At 41.0% G+C, this 16,786-nt stretch overlaps 1 protein-coding gene across 1 annotated transcript in view; it reads left to right on the plus strand.

Annotated features, from left to right (window-relative positions):
* Positions 1 to 16,786, plus strand: part of LOC137298518 (unconventional myosin-Ib-like) — a 76,527-nt gene that overhangs the window by 22,995 nt on the left and 36,746 nt on the right. Inside the window, exon 3 of the mRNA XM_067830812.1 lies at positions 3,420 to 3,535. Coding sequence (XP_067686913.1) covers positions 3,420 to 3,535 — 116 coding nt within the window. The remainder of the gene's footprint in view (positions 1 to 3,419; positions 3,536 to 16,786) is intronic.

Raw genomic sequence — 16,786 nt, forward strand, 5'->3', positions numbered from 1 at the left:
TTTAGCTGAATAATTCCTATTTAGTTATTCATGGTGTTTTTGATTTACATATATTATTGTTTCTTCAACATTGTATGTATGTATTGGAGTGGAATAACACCAGCTCACCACAATAAGACTACTACTGCTAAAGCCTTGAACAAACCTTAATTGTCAGAGAATTGATAGATGCCATACACTGATAGTCATACGTGGAGTATTAGAGTTTAACACCTTGTATACTATGAATGCTGCACACTGTACATTTCACAGTGTAAAATTTCTGTATTCTGTCTATTCTGTCAGTATAGTATGTCATACAGATTCAGCAGCAATGTATCCAAGAAAGTCCATACATGTTTAGAAAATGTGGCAAGTCTAGATTTCCACAGTTTCAGAAAATGAAGACAGTCTCAGGGCTCCTTTTCATTATGTTTTTTTTTAACCATGAGCTTTTTTTCTGTATAATATGATAATTTCAGGGAGTAGTTGTTAGTCTGTCTGCCTGTAGTACAGCATTTCCTGATGACCTGCATGTCAGTCTGAACTAGGAACATATAGTAACCATCAACACCCTAACCCATCACCCCACAGGGCTCAAGACTGTACAAAAAGTAGGTTACAAATCCAGTACGCTGGATCATGCATATGCTGATTGCACAGTAGTTTGCTTTATAGTTTTATTTGCTGTTGAGATAAGGGGGTGGAGTGGATGTTTTGTGCTTACACATGACTTGGTCAGCAGTTGCAAAGTTCATTTTGGTGTTGGGGATTCACAGTGGTATCACTCGGTATCTAAGTACCATAGTTCCGAGGTGTATCTGTGATTGTACATGTTGTCAGGTATCTGTGTAGCACAGTGCCCAGGTTTGTCTATCTTGGTAGATGTCAGGTATCTATATAGCATAGTACCCAGGTGTATCTGCCATGGTTGATGTTGTCAGCTATCTGTGTACCATAGTACCAGTTGAATCCATCATGGTACATGTTGTCAAGTATATTTATCTTACGTGACATATAAGTGATTGGCTAAGTGTGCATCTATTATTTTCAGTGCACCCTGCTGCCGTTGACAACTCATTCAGTACTTTGTAATAGTACTTCTTTTTCTCGGAATAACATTGACTCATGCATGATGAAGGGAGATAGCTCTGAGTTTGTTTGTCTTGTGTCTTGAAAATCTAGCGATGACTAAGAAAAGATTTGCCTCACATTCCAATAAATGAATTTTGAATAAAACACTCAAATGTAGTCACTGTGAATATTAAGAAGGGGAATTACATGATGACGGCGATTTTACTAAGACAATATCTGCTTGAAAAACAGTAAGATGCATGATCTGCATCGTTTGATTTACACAGGTTGGCTGAATTGTATGATCCAATACCCATGCTTTAAACACTTCAAAATTAACATTGAGGTCTTCAGTAACATAAATACATTGTTCAGTACCCTTGATGTTTTTTTATGTTCCCCTTTGGGATCAGACCTGTGAAGGTCCCAGGGTAGAATAGGCCTTCAGCAACCCAAGCTTGCCATAAAAGGCGATTATGCTTGTCGTAAGAGGCGACTAACGGGATCGGGTGGTCAGGATCGCTGACTTGGTTGACACATGTCATCGGTTCCCAATTGCGCAGATCGATGCTCATGTTGTTGATCACTGGATTGTCTGGTCCAGACTCGATTATTTACAGACTGCCGCCATATGGCTGGAATATTGCTGAGTGCGGCGTAAAACTAAACTCACTCCACTCCATTGGGATCAGGCAACATAAACAAACATCAAGGGTACATCAACCCATGGGCCCCAAGGGACCAGTGAACTACTTATAACGTACCTTAGTACCAGGTGTATCAATCATGGTGCAACTGACTTCATGTACCCAGGTGTATCCTTCATCGTACATGTACCTGACCTGATGTACTCAGATGTACCTATTATGGTACATGAACTTCACCTGATGTACCCAAATAAATCACCTGAGGTGTATCTTGTGAAATATCTTATGTCATGTCCCCAGGTCAGTGTTGCATGTACCCATGAGTTCTCATCAGCCATGGTACAACTCTTAAACCACCTGAAGCTTCTACTTGACACTCCACACATTTCCTTATGTATGGTGTAGCTCTTGTGTGGAATCACCCTTCAAGCCCCAGTAATACTGCCTTTTTATGAGTTGTCTCCGCATCTACATTGTCAATGCAACCTGAATACACCCTTCAAATTAGTTTTGTATCAGGCTGTTTTTCCAAGGAGGTTAGTTCTTGAAAAGTCAAATAATGATGAATTATATAAATTTTGTAGTGAAATATTTTTTAAAACATCAAGCAGGCAATGCCATGAAGGCTGAACAAAAGTAAGTTTATACCCTCCTATCTCAACTTTCTCCATAATAAATACGTTCAGCATAAACATGACCCAGTCTGCGGCTACCCTGAGATATGTGGGGTTATCTTGTTTGTACAGGATTACTCCTCCTGGGAAGTAAGAACCCTCAGACAAGGGAGGTAACTAGGTAACGGTGGGTGATACGAGGTAAGGGGTGATAGGAGCTTTCACTAGTGTCTAGGATTGGATTCTCCCAGTGGCCGGTTCCTGGTATCTCCCTCCTGTACATCACACTGATAACGATTTGTACACTTAATGAGGCCTTAGAGCATATTCACAGCAGACCATTGAACATTTGGCTTTTCAAAACAAAAGTAAAGTTTACATGTCTTCTGGTAAACCACAGATAATGAATATAAATTTGTCTTAATGAAGCTGTTCTGTGCTGGCATCAGTGTGTGTGCAGCATTGCACCAGCAAGCCTATATATGAGATCACAGATATGATGAGGACCGCTCAGATGTTGGCAGCTTACATGCATATTACCATATTATCCTATCATATCAAACATATCATTTTACAAGAACATGCAGAAATGTGTCTGTGGATTTTTTACATTTGTTAACATTTATGGTTAAAAACATTTTTTAAATATTTTTTTATATAAGACTAATGAACATGAAATTAGAAAGAAAATTAAGGGGTGCTTAGAAACGAAACCAACATTTGCACTGTATTCTCTAAAGGTGGGTGAAATGAAACAAACTCACATTCTTTAATGTGCTGTTCATTATAAGTAGTAAATAAACTTTAACAGCACTAAAAAGTTAAATTTGTCATTTATGTTTCAGTAATTTGACATGTTAAGGCGTGAATGATTCCCACGTAGTGTAGTGGAGGCAGTGGTACAGTATGATCAGCATGTTACTGATGTTGAATTATTGGTGACAAATGTTCAAAACTGATGCTGATTTCAGGGAAAGGGTAGGAAAATATGAAACTTTTGTGACTGTTCTGTCTTAGTTGTAGTTGAGAGTCGTTAGTGAAGAAACCCAATCCCTGTGTACACTGCAAGGGTGTCATGTTTTGAAAGTGATTGTTTTGTTTTCAGACCTACATTGGGAATGTGGTTGTGTCTGTGAACCCCTACACACGCCTCCAGTTGTACACGCCTAGCGTCATTGAGGAATATCGCAGCAGGAACATATACGAGCTGCCGCCACACATGTAAGTCTGGAAACTGTACTTCCAAAATCATCAGTGTGTGTCAAGGATTTCAGGGAACAGTATGTGACACACTGATATCATTGGTAACTAGTGTGTGACACAGTGATGTCAGTAGTAACAGTACATGACACAGTGATATCTTTAGTAACCAGTATGTGACACAGTGATTATTAGTGACAAAGTGATATCTTTAGTAACCAGTATGTGACAGTGATATCATTGGTTACCTGTATGTGACAGTGATGTCATTGGTTACCAAAATGTGACAATACCATTAGTAACCAGTATGTGACACAGAGATATCATTGGTTACCAGTTTGTGATGATGATATCATTAGGAACAATTTGTGGCACATTGATAACATTGTTAACAAGTATATGACACAGTGATGTCATAAGTAACCAATATGTGACAACAGTATGCTATAAGGGATTGTCATAGATATCATTAGTACATTACACTGTGATATCTTCATGATTTATTCGAGATATGTTGTCTGTTTTACACAATATGAATTATGAGCACTATAATGTCATCAAGAGTATAGTAAAATCAAAATATTGCACTGTATGTTATTTGTATACTACCATGATATCAAATTATCATTTGTATATTGTCCTGATATCACCCATATATCACACTGTTAAACCATTAATATATCACGTGGTGCTTTCATCAGCACTGCTACAAGTTGGTCAGTAGTATCACACATACATATTGTACCTCTTGTCTTGAGCTGTATATCTCAGCAAAACATACGATGGGTTTACTGGTGTGATTGACTTGACAGCTCAGCTGGAGTGGGGGGAGTTCTGGAGGGCCACTGGACTGCCACTACTGTTTAAAGAGCAGCTGTAAATCTAGTAGAGTGGCACTGGGGCTTATCACAGCTGATTGCCAGTGCTGATAGCACATAAGCATGTGTTTGTGGACCTCTCCACATCACATCGAAATATATAACATGTGTCATATTGACGCCATATTAGGACAGAAATCAGCACTGTGTAGGGGATATGGGATGTTTGAATGGACTTTGTATGTCTACTAATGGGAAGTACGTGTGTTGAGACTGTTTTGTATTGAAGGAATGTGAATTCCAGAGTACCAATGTCTTTGATGGGATTATTATGGCTGAAAGCAGTGGTTTGCTCTACAGAAAGTGTTGATTTATGACTAGACTTACTTTTCTGAGAAACTGACTGTTGTCCTCAACTGTCTCCAATCTCAGCAAACCGATCCTACTGTTGCTTGGACCCAACACAAACTGATCCTAGCACCTGCTGTTGCTTCATTTCAGACAAACTGATCCTAGCCCCAACTGTTGCATAGCCTCAGCAAACTGATCCTACCCTCAACAAACTGATCCTACCCCGTACTGTTGCTTAGCCCCAACAAACTGATCCTAGCCCCTAGTGTTGCTTAGCCTCAGACAAATGATCCTACACTCTAGCCTCAATGAAGTGAACCCAGCCCCTAATGCTGTGTAGCCCCAGCAAACAGATCCTAGCCCCAACAAACTGATCGACTGGCTGCTACTGTTGCTCAGCCTGAACAAACTGATCCTAGCCCTCAACAAACTGATCATAGCCCCCAACAATCAGATCACCCAGCTGTGATATGCCTGTAGACCCCTTCCCACCCCAGGTTTTACAGTATGCCATCCTGTAATCCCACCAGACCATGAGGTAGTTATCACCCAGCAAGTTGACAAACAGACCAACATCCTCTGTACCACCAGGAAGTGGGGTGTCAGGTTTCCCTTCCCTCACACTGAGTACAGACACATCACCACCTGGCACTGCTTCACCATCTGCTGGCATGTGGAAGCTGTTGGAGATACATTCTGCCTCAACTGATGTTTGACAACAGAGCAATACCATCCACCAGCTATAGACTACACACACTTTGTTGTCACTGAACAGCATCTGTGGTGGAGCTAGCAATGGTTCCTTGGTCAGGAGGATTCAAGAAGTATTGATCACAGTTTTCATCTATTAAATTTTTAGTAATTGTGAAAGCTGAGCCACCCTATACCGTGAGGTTTGCTGGGAAGACTGATTGTGAATGAATGCTGTATTTGTATCATTGTCTCTCATCACTCACCATTTGAACCCTTCCGCAATTCTATGTAGGAAAGATAGGCACCTAAGTAGTTGGCTATTGCCTTGAAAAACCTCACTGAGTAACATATTTGGAAAGTGCAGAATGAAGGAATTGTTTTTTTTTTCATTTTCCAAATTGGCTCTGACGTGTAGTTGTAAGATTGCTATCTTGTCAAATAGATAATGTATCCAGCTGCTATCTAACTAAATGGTGATGAAGAGAGGATAGGCAGTGAGGAAGGAAGAATGAAGGTAGTGAGTAGCAGTGGCAAGGAGGTGGGGCAGGGGTACACATTAGACTTGAATAAGTCTCTAAGCTAGAAACTTAGAAGTTTAAATTATATAACATACTGGAATCATTTTATCGTCTGCTTACATAGGTTTGCCTCTTTGGAAGATAGAATTACTATACATCCATGGGCTCAGCATTTAGTACAGCCTTGCGGCAAGGCCAAAGTAGGGGTGGGGATGGAGGAAGGTCAGCATAGTGAGTAGGGACAGTTGCAAGGTGTAGGGCAGGGGTGTAGAGGGCGAGGACGAGGGGAGGGGGTAGTTAATAGGGACAGTTGCAAGGTGTAGGTCAGGGGTGGGAAGGACGAGGGGAGGGGGTAGTTAGTAGGGACAGTTGCAGGTTCTAGGGCAGGGGTCGAGAGGGCAAGGATGAGGGGAGGGGGATAGTGAGTATTGACAGTTGCAAGGTGTAGGGCAGGGGTGGGGTCAGAGAGGGGAGGGAGGAGTACAGTAAGGAAGACCATGTGGGGTGAGGCAAGCTTTACCATAATGGAGTCAGCAGGATTTCTCAGGGTGTGTGTGGTGTGAGTAGCATCACAGGATCAGGTCTGGATAGGGGTAGCAGAACAAGATCATTTCTAGTGTGAGTAGAAGCACATGATCAGGTCTGGGTCAGGGCAGCAGCACAGGATCAGGTGTGGGTAGGGGTAGAAGCACATGATCAGGTCTGGGTCCGGGGAACAGCACATGATCAGGTCTGGGTCCGGGGAACAGCACAGGATCAGGTCTGGGTCCGGGGAACAGCACAGGATCAGGTCTACGTCAGTGCAGCAGCACAGGATCAGGTCTACGTCAGTGCAGCAGCACAGAATCAGGTCTGCGTCAGAGCAGCAGCACAGAATACCTTAGTAGGGGTAGCTAATGGTATAACCTTTGACAGCCTGCGGGTGGGGGGTGGGGGGCTTATCAAGGAAATTGAGAGATTAAGTGAAAGACCAAGGGTTGTCAAATGATCAGCTGTGCAGTTAGACTTGTTACTCTATCCTGTGTGCAGATGGCTTGGTTCTCATACCTACATTTCACAAATAGTTGTGTGCCCAACCTCCCAGTTGTGGGTGCTGTAAATATTATCATCACTCAGATCAGCTTGTCACTGATCTCTGCTGGTTTGCACACTCAGTGCTTTGAGGGGGACTGGCTGAGACCCTCAGTAATCTATTTAATCTGGCTCATCAGGAGCTGCTAGTGAAGGGTCTTCCCTGCTCTGGTGTCCAGGAAAGACTGCAGACAGCTGTAGCTGCTGCAGTGTAACAAACACTCCCCCTGTCTCAGGGTAAGAGGACAAACCACCATCAGTTTGTTTACCATTATATAAAGAGTTGATGAAGTCTTCAAATCTGTATCTGTCCTTATTAATATCACTGTTGTATTTGCAGTTTGGCAAACTATTCTCAACATTTACCTCCACCTGTTCACATTTCACTTGATGAGACACCGATAAGATAAGATTAGTTATTTTTGTTGCATAGCATTCCATTAAGGAACAGTGGCAATATTCTATAAACTACAAATGTAAACATAAAAGGGACAAAGATATAGAAATACACATAGATGAAACACACTGATGGAAACTTCAGTCTATGAGAAAACATACCAAGTATGACTCAGAACATGGAGACTACCTACAGGCCAAGTAAGACTCTGGTCTGTTAGACAACATAGCAAGTAAGATTTGTTCGATACTCTGAGAACAGGCAGCTGTTCTAATGACGAATGTCGATATCAGTTGTCAGTCATGGAATATTAGTCTTGTTGCTGCAGTGTTGGTCCTCGGTGTCTGTTCAATAGTCCTGGAACCCCAAACGACAGGGAAATTAACTTTAATCTGTCCGAGTCCTAAATGAATCTCTCCCTATGGACTATGACCAAGTTCCAGTACTGTTCCCAAAAGATAGTATAAATTTGCCAATTCTAATGCAGCTCCCACTGGAATAAGCAATTATCCTGGAATTAGTGAGGGTTGATTTAGTGGTCTTGTTAATGAATTGTTGCAGTAAAAAAACAGCTTGACAGGCTTTGTTTGGTACAAAGCTACCATTATTCATGAATGATTTACAGGGTGTATAAGATGGAATTCATTGGCAGTGTGAATAGAACGGAGGAAACTACCATTAAAAAACTGACCTTATCTTCCATGGCGTAGTAATATGTGTTTTATGTTTGTTATGTGCAGTCATTGTTAATAATTCCATGCTGAAGCAGAGTGTCGGTCAAGGCTGAATCTGAGACCTACTGGTGGAAGTTCTTGGTAATGATGTATGTGCATCAGGCATTAATAGTTCTCTGAGTAAATGTCACCGTACGTCTGTTTTGGTGCATGTGATCGGAGCTGATGAAACTGTACTAGTCAAAATATTGATAGAAACCATTTTGGCTTCATGGCATGAGGAAAATAATATCTCAACCTGAATCTCAAACTGAAGGGTAAAATCAATACATAAGATTTAACAGAATGCTGCTTTATTGCTCCATGGGTTGTGCAAGAATTTGGTTGTGTTCTTAACCTTTAAATCAGAGATCATCTGTCCTATAACTGACATGGTGGATAGAACTGGTATCATGATCAGAGTGATTTATTCTTGTTGTAAAGAGTTATGTAACCTTGTATAACAAGACCGATATATCCTTGTATAAAGTGTGATATGTCCTTTTTTGACCGTAAGTGCAATATCTCTGTTGCAGCAGATCGTGGTATCATCTGGTATAAATAGTGTGATATCCTTGGTGTATGTGCATCAACATATTTTGTTGGGTAAGGGGAGTGTAATGTCTCTTTTGTAACTAGAGTTGTATTTTCTTGTAGATGCACCTTACATTATCCCTCTTGTAAAAAGATTGATTTATCTTCTTGTGTACACCATACAATAAAGAGAGATATATCCTTGATATATACATAGTACAGTATCCATTACAACTTAAGGCTGATATATCCTTGGTGTATAGGGAGTGATATGTCTTTGTTTAAAGAGACTATAATATCCTAGTTGTATTAAGAGTGATATGATCTTTGATTTATATCCATGGTCTATCACTGGTAACTTGAAGACTGTGAGTCTATTGGACTTACACATGTTCCACATTGAAGCACATGTAAAGAATTTGCTGTAGGACTAGTCAGGTGACTCAGTTCACCCAGCACTGAATGTTGCCCATCGGCTATGATAGTGGGACTAATATGCATCTCAGTGGCAGCATGGGTTATATACTCCCCAGGGATTACGGAATCATTGCTCATTGATCTGTTGTCATGAATAATAATGTTGGAACATGATGTGAAACAGTTGGTGTCTTTAGAAACTAGTGGAGTATTTTTGCAAAACGTGAAGAGTGACATTTGTGAGGAGTGATATATCCTTGCTATGGCTTAACACTGTTCAGCAATTTGGTGACTGTTCATGAGGATGATATGTAAGAGTGATATATCCTTGCTATGGCTTAAGACTGTGCAGCAATTTGGTGACTATTCATGAGGATGATATATAAGAGTGATATATCCTTGTTGTGTACAGCCGTGCATACTGAGTGATACAGCCTTATATTCAGAGAGATGTAGCTTTGTGTAAAGAGTGTTAAGCTTTGTATACAGAGTGATATAGTCAATTATTCAGAGTGATATAGCCTTGTATAAGGAGTGGTAATACCTTGTATAGCGAGTTACGTAGCTTTGTATAGGGAGTGATATACTAAGCCTTTTATATGGAGTGATATAATCTTCTATACAGAGTATGATATAATCATGTATGCTTTCCATGCAGAGTGGTTTAACCTTGGGTGCAGTACCAATGGTGCGGTGGCAGACATGTTTCAGGACATGTCCTGCACACAGTCTGAGGATAGTCGTATACCGTCTTTGATTGCTCGTCATTGATGGGGCATGTTCAGTGTCCATGGGGTCAAGTGGGTCATTGATCTTCATGTTTAGGATCACACCCAATTTGCTTTATTAGCACACATAGCCTGCAGATATTCTATATAATGGGATCTGGCCAATTGGAACGGTCAGTGGCAATATAACCGCTGTCCAGTACATGGTATCTGACTCATTCAGCATTAAAAGTTGAAAGCTGCTAGTGTTGAATGGAGGTATATCATGATGCTTTATGACTGTTTTATGCATGATACTTTGTGTGATATGAATGGGTATATCCTCCTCATGGTATCCAATCTACCAACCATACTTGGGTCCAACTGTTTTTCAAAAGAAGAGGTCTTGTAAAGGCTAAACTTAGATAGCTTCAAGGTGCTCTTTGTTTGTAGGTGGAATGTTAACATGCCATTCATCAGCTTCAGAATCATCAGATGTTTGAGTGAGCCATTTGACTTGCTCTCCAGCACACTGACTTTGTCTTCTGTGATGTAAGCAAGGCTGTTTGAAGGTTGTGTAGTGCTGGCTGTTTCTGAAAACACTGTCAGCTCATAGTCAGCTCTCTATATATTCCATACAGGTTCAAGCATTCACTCATCATGCTGAAGATCCGGGTTCGATTCTCCACAAGGGTACAACATGTGAAGCCCGTTACTGGTATCTCCTCCTGCCCCTGCTCGATTATTAGTAAAGCCTTACGCAAGCACTCACTCACTCACTCACTATACTAGGTACTTATAAGATGTTATTTGTTAGATATTTTCACGTGTTTGAATACCTGCAGGTTAGACTAAGATGTTGTGTATCAGGTTGTGAAACTTCCAGCCTATAAACAAACAGTAGTATACGTTTATCTAGTATCACTATTCAAGTCCTTCAGTCATAAGAGGTATAACAAATGTTGACATTTGGATTTGGGAGCCAGGTTCCGCATCGTCCTGCAGTTTTTTGTACTGTGTGACTCGAACCTATCTGACCTCAGTAAAATTGCTGATGTAAGAAAGAAAAGATGAATAGGATTTAGTTTTTGCATACTGCTGCTTCTTGTACCTCCATAATGATATAAAGCCAAGTGATATTACATGTCCAGTGGTGGTTTATTGTACTTATAGCCTAGTATCAAATCATTTCCTCATGAGTTGAGTAACAAGTGACATTTTACACTGGAACTACTTTCATGCAAGAAAATAGATGATAAACAAAATATTGATTGATTTCTCAGCAAATATCATGTTTTTTTTATCTCATGACCTACATTACTGACGTCATTCTTGGCTTTGTGTTACATGAATTCTGATCTCTCTTCATCTCAACAGATATGTATGGAGACACAGACAGTGTATACAGGCTTTTATTACAGAAGTGACTCTGTCTGTTCATTGACAATGTGCCAGTGAATGATGTAAAGGATGATGTAATACATTCGTTGAATTGAGACGTCTGGTTGTAATGTTGTGCATGGATACTGTGTCTGACTTTATTAATCAGGAGAGCAAACCACTGCTTGGTGCAGCCAGAACTGATTTCACTAGAACTGCTGCACTCACCAGGTCAGGGTGATATAAGACATGCTGCAATTGTATGCAGGTCCACAGACCACCTGAAGCGCCGCTACTGCTGAGTTTTGGGCAAGTCTGGATTTATCTCAGAAAAGCCTAATCAGGCTAGATTGTGTGGATGAGCTGGTTTTAGCTCACATTGTGGCTACCTTTGTATGCAGTGTATGTCGTTTGTAGAGTCTGAGGACACATCATGAAATATATCGAAACACGTGACATGGCTATAGGGATGGCGGTGGGTCTACTGGGTACATGCAGCTTTGAAATCTGTCCCATTATCCCACACATTTATCATCTGAATATTTGTGTTCCTGGGGCTGAATTACAGCTGGCTGGTAATTCTCTTTTGTTTTCTGTCTTTGTTTTTCTCACTCACTCACTCACTCACTCACACATCAAACATACATTCATTTACCTCAATTTAGACACAACTTCCTGCAAATGCTGCCAGGTAGTCTTTGGCAGTGTGGTCTGCAGTGTTTGATTAGTTAGAATAGCTTAAGCCTGTAGCCAGTGTTGACAGATGTGACATTGCCCACACTCTGCAGTATCCTGATGACTGGATTAATCACCTCCGTCTCTAACAGTTTCCTCCACAAGGTTGTGTGTTAGCCCTAATTGCTGAGAGTCTTGCTGGTGTAGCATGTGCACTATCAGGGAGAGTATTCTGGAGGCTGCCAGTAATCAGTGATAAGAACCATAGCATGGCTTCAGATTTAGTTTCAGAGATAGTTTGATATCATTGTCCTGCTTCAAAGAATTCTGATCTGCCTGCTTCTATTTCTGTCTGAGGGTCCAGAATAGATTCAGGAGGTGCCATAACCATGGACATGTGTGAGACTTCATTCACACTGTGCTTCTGGTTCCTCTCCACAACTCTCTCATAACCTCATATACAGCTCAGCTTACCCCCACTCCCCACCGTCCCCCCAACAACCCTACGCTGGCTACATGTGGGGCTCCTGTCCCAGGAGAGATCCCTAGTTACAACCACAATGGAGAGCAGAACAACGTTTAATGCCAAGCAGAAGCTTGGGGGCTGTACAACTGACTCATCATTCTAGACTTGAGATGATTTTCTTTGATTTATGGTTTACAGTCTGGGAGACAGACAAGTGGGGCTCCAAAGACACCTACTTTCAACCATATGTGAGAAGCCTCCCTTACTCCTCGCACCATTCAGACAGACACAGACACAGACAGACACACACACACACAGACAGACACACACACACACACACACACACACACAGAGAAAGAGAGAGAGAGAGAGAGAGAGAGAGAGAGAGAGAGAGAGAGAGAGAGCCTATTCACCACCCCTTCCCTTCCCCAAGAATCTACCTTCTCTTCCTTGGCCCTGCCACCCCACCCAGAGCTGCAAAGGAAACCAAGGGTACAATGTGGCTTGAATGTTGCACTTTCCTGTGGGGACTGAGTGATGTGACAACCTGATTTCTGTCACAGAAACTGTGTGGTGATCAGTGTATCCTTGTCAATCCTGGCAGCATACACAATGCATGTTTGTTGAGGGAACAAGGATATAGTGGCTCCGACATCATGTTGCCAAATATTGAATGGGTTGGGATGAGGAAAATATGGACTCAGATTCCTTCATTTGTAGATGTGAGCTGGGTAGATTACAGAGTCAACACGTAGAGTGTAGGAGCTGGTGTGGGGCAGGGGATGTAATCCTCGGTCAGGGTAGGCTGTTGGGGAAAGACAGACAGCTTGGTAGTATGAGGTGCAAACATAACTCCAGGAAGATAGGGTGCTGAGACACAGCTGATACTGTTTGATTAGTAACAAGAACTACACAGTGAATGTGTTATTGTGGACACCTTGAATGAAAAGATATCTTATTTCAGTTGATATATGTTCAAGTTACAATTTTTCATGCAGATATTCTAGCTCATTATCTTCATTGATTAGTGTCATCTTTCTAGGAAAGACGCTATGGTGAAAAGACAACAGGGGACACATTCATCCAATGCTAGCAGGTGCCCTGTGATCATTTCATGGCTATTTCATGGACAAAGGCATATGTGAGGAATATGTGAAAGGGTAGTGATCCTGTCCAGGCCTTGCTGTGTTGGTGGTGGGCTTGAGGGGTCAGGCTAAATATTGATGTTAATCTGTGTACACCAGATTAGGGGAGAGTATATAAAGTAGACTATTGATGACTATTGGGGCAGTGATGGAGGGAGGGACGGCCATCTGATGGATCAGATCAACAAGCAGTAGGGCTGAATACATGGAATCTGCTGTGCTCTAAACGGACAGGCAGAGTCCACAGTATCATAGTGGAATAATGGGGTAGATAGTGTTTCTGTTGATGCAGGGTCTTCTTGCTGTAGCAAGCTGTGACCTGAGGTATGCCTCCTTATCTAAAGGAATCCAGGTCGAGCCATTAATAGCCATTAATAGCTTTGTAGGTATATATAGCAGATAATCGTTTATGGGCTAGAGGGAATGAAGACAGTAGATAACCCAAGGTACAACAGGAGTGCCTCCATACCCTGATGTAGAACTAAGTATCTGCCACAGTGTGGTTTTAGTTGCTTCTGTCATTTTGTATCAGTCATGTGTTTAACGTTTCACTTATACACAGATCCTTTAAAGTACTTAATCAACTGTTGGAGAATATGTTACACACAGCAGATATCATCTATTCCTGATTTTTTTTTCCAGTTGGGCATAATATTTTACATGGGATGTACCCACCTGTGCTATGTGTGTGTGCTAAAACCTGTACGAGGAAATGTTCAGTTCAATAGACCTGTACCATGCATATGAGGAAATATAACCTTGTGATGCAAGCGTCCTTTTGTGCTTTACTTACAATAGATAAGCGTGAAAGTGTGCTTTGTAACACTATACATAGTTGTAGAGCGAACTGCATTTTTCAAACACGAGGTTAGAGTTTACTGTTGCAGTAAGACTTTGAAATTTATTATTTTGAGATGAAAGGGTGTTAAATAAATACCATTTATTACTTGCCTGTGGAAGATACTGCAGTGTAATATTTTCCCTTCATTATTACACTAGTGTAATACCGTTTGACGTATGATGTCAAAATGGTTCAAAGTTGTGACATCACAATGCTAATGTTGATGTCGCAATTTTACTAGACCTTACTTGACTTGAAAGCTGAGTGTCCTCACACTATAGGCAATTTTACCGCAGTTTCTGTCAATTTATGTTCGAGAGTAATAAACAGAATGCTAAACTCGCTTTCGCTTGTTTGATACCAAATCATTAACTTGTTTAATAAAAATGGTATTACACGGAAGGTCGTTTGGTATCCTCTATATATCCAAATACTTAATGCAATACATAAAATAGTGCTCTTCGTCCTCAAGGACTGAGCACTGACTACAGAGATGGTCTTCCAAAGGTGTTGGTATGCAAGGATATATAAGTATTATAACCCATCCATGTGTGCACTCACCTGTACCATGTATACAAGGATATATAACCCATCCACATGTGCACACACATGTACCATGAATACAAGGATATATAACCCATCCATGTGTGCACACACCTGTACTATGTATACAATGATATTTATCTTACCTCACACATAAATGTCGCTGTCTGATTGGCTGAGTGCTTTTCTATTATTTTCAATGTACCCTGTGTACAAGCGAGGTGCATTGCAGTACACCCTGCTTCCTGTAGCAACTGATTTGAGACTTTGTAGTAGTTACTTTTTTATCTTGTATAATATGAAATGATTTATGATGCATGGAAATTACTGATGTTTTGCAAATGGAAATTGATGGAAGGGAGATAACTCTGTTTTTTGTCCACAAAATGTAATGATTGCAACGAAAACATTTGACTCTCTTATCAGTGAATAAAGTTTGACAAAATGTTCAAATGTAGTCCCTGTGAATATTTAGATGGGTAATTACATTGCAGTGACTTTACTAAGGCGGCAATGCTTACAGGAGAAAAAAACAGTAAGATGCAAGATTTGAATCGTTTGATTCGTACAGGTTGGCTTAAGTGTACAATCTGATGCCCATGCTTCAAACAGTTCAAAATTAAGATTCGGTAAGATAAATGCATTGTATACTGGTCCCTCAGGGCCCATGGTTTGAGGTACACTCGATGTTTGTTTATGTTTCCCTTGCCCTTCAGGGCTCAGAGAACATAAACAAACATCTCGGGTACCTCAACCCATGCCCCACTGTCATGACCAGTGAACAACTTGAAATAGTCTATCCATGTGTGCACACACCTGTATCATGTATACAGGGATATGTAACAAACTTGTGTGTACACTCACCTGTACCATGTATACAAGGATATATAACCCATCCATGTGTGCACACATCTGTATCATCTATACAAGGATATATAGACCATTCATGTGCGCACACCTGTATCATGCATGCAAGGATATATAGCCCATGCATCTGTGCCATGTATACCAGGGTTTATAACCCATTCATGTGTGCACTCACCTGTAAAATGTATACAGGGATATATAACCCATTCATGTGTGCGCACCTGTATCATGTATGCAAGGATATATAGCCCATGCATCTGTGCCACGTATACAGGGGTTTATAACCCATTCATGTGTGCACTCACCTGTACCATGTATTTAAGGATATATAACCCATCCATGTGTGCACACACCTGTACCATGTATACAAGGATATATAGACCATTCATGTGCACACACCTGTATCATGCATGCAAGGATATATAGCCCATGCATCTGTGTCATGTATACCAGGGTTTATAACCCATTCATGTGTGCACTCACCTGTAAAATGTATACAGGGATATATAACCCATTCATGTGTGCGCACCTGTATCATGTATGCAAGGATATATAGCCCATGCATCTGTGCCACGTATACAGGGGTTTATAACCCATTCATGTGTGCACTCACCTGTACCATGTATTTAAGGAAATATAACCCATCCATGTGTGCACACACCTGTACCATGTATACAAGGTTATATAGCCCATCCATGTGTGCACTCACCTGTACTGTGTATACCAGGATATATAACCCATCCATGTGTGCACGCACCTGTACCATGTATACAAGGATATATAACCCATCCATGTGTGCACTCACCTGTACCATGTATACAATGATATATAGACCATTCATGTGTGCACTCACCTGTACCATGTATACAAGGATATATAGACCATTCATGTGCGCACACCTGTATCATGCATGCAAGGATATATTGCCCATCCATGTGTGCCATGTATACCAGGGTTTATAACCCATTCATGTGTGTACTCACCTATACCATGTATTCAAGGATATATAACCCATCCATGTGTGCACTTGCCTGTACCATGTATACAAGGATATATAACCCATCCATGTGTGCACCCACCTCTATCATGTATATTAGGATGTATAACCCATCCATGTGTGCACTCACCTGTACCAT

Source organism: Haliotis asinina, chromosome 10, assembly GCF_037392515.1.
Source record: "Haliotis asinina isolate JCU_RB_2024 chromosome 10, JCU_Hal_asi_v2, whole genome shotgun sequence".
In the NCBI taxonomy this organism is placed as follows: Eukaryota; Metazoa; Mollusca; class Gastropoda; order Lepetellida; family Haliotidae; genus Haliotis; species Haliotis asinina.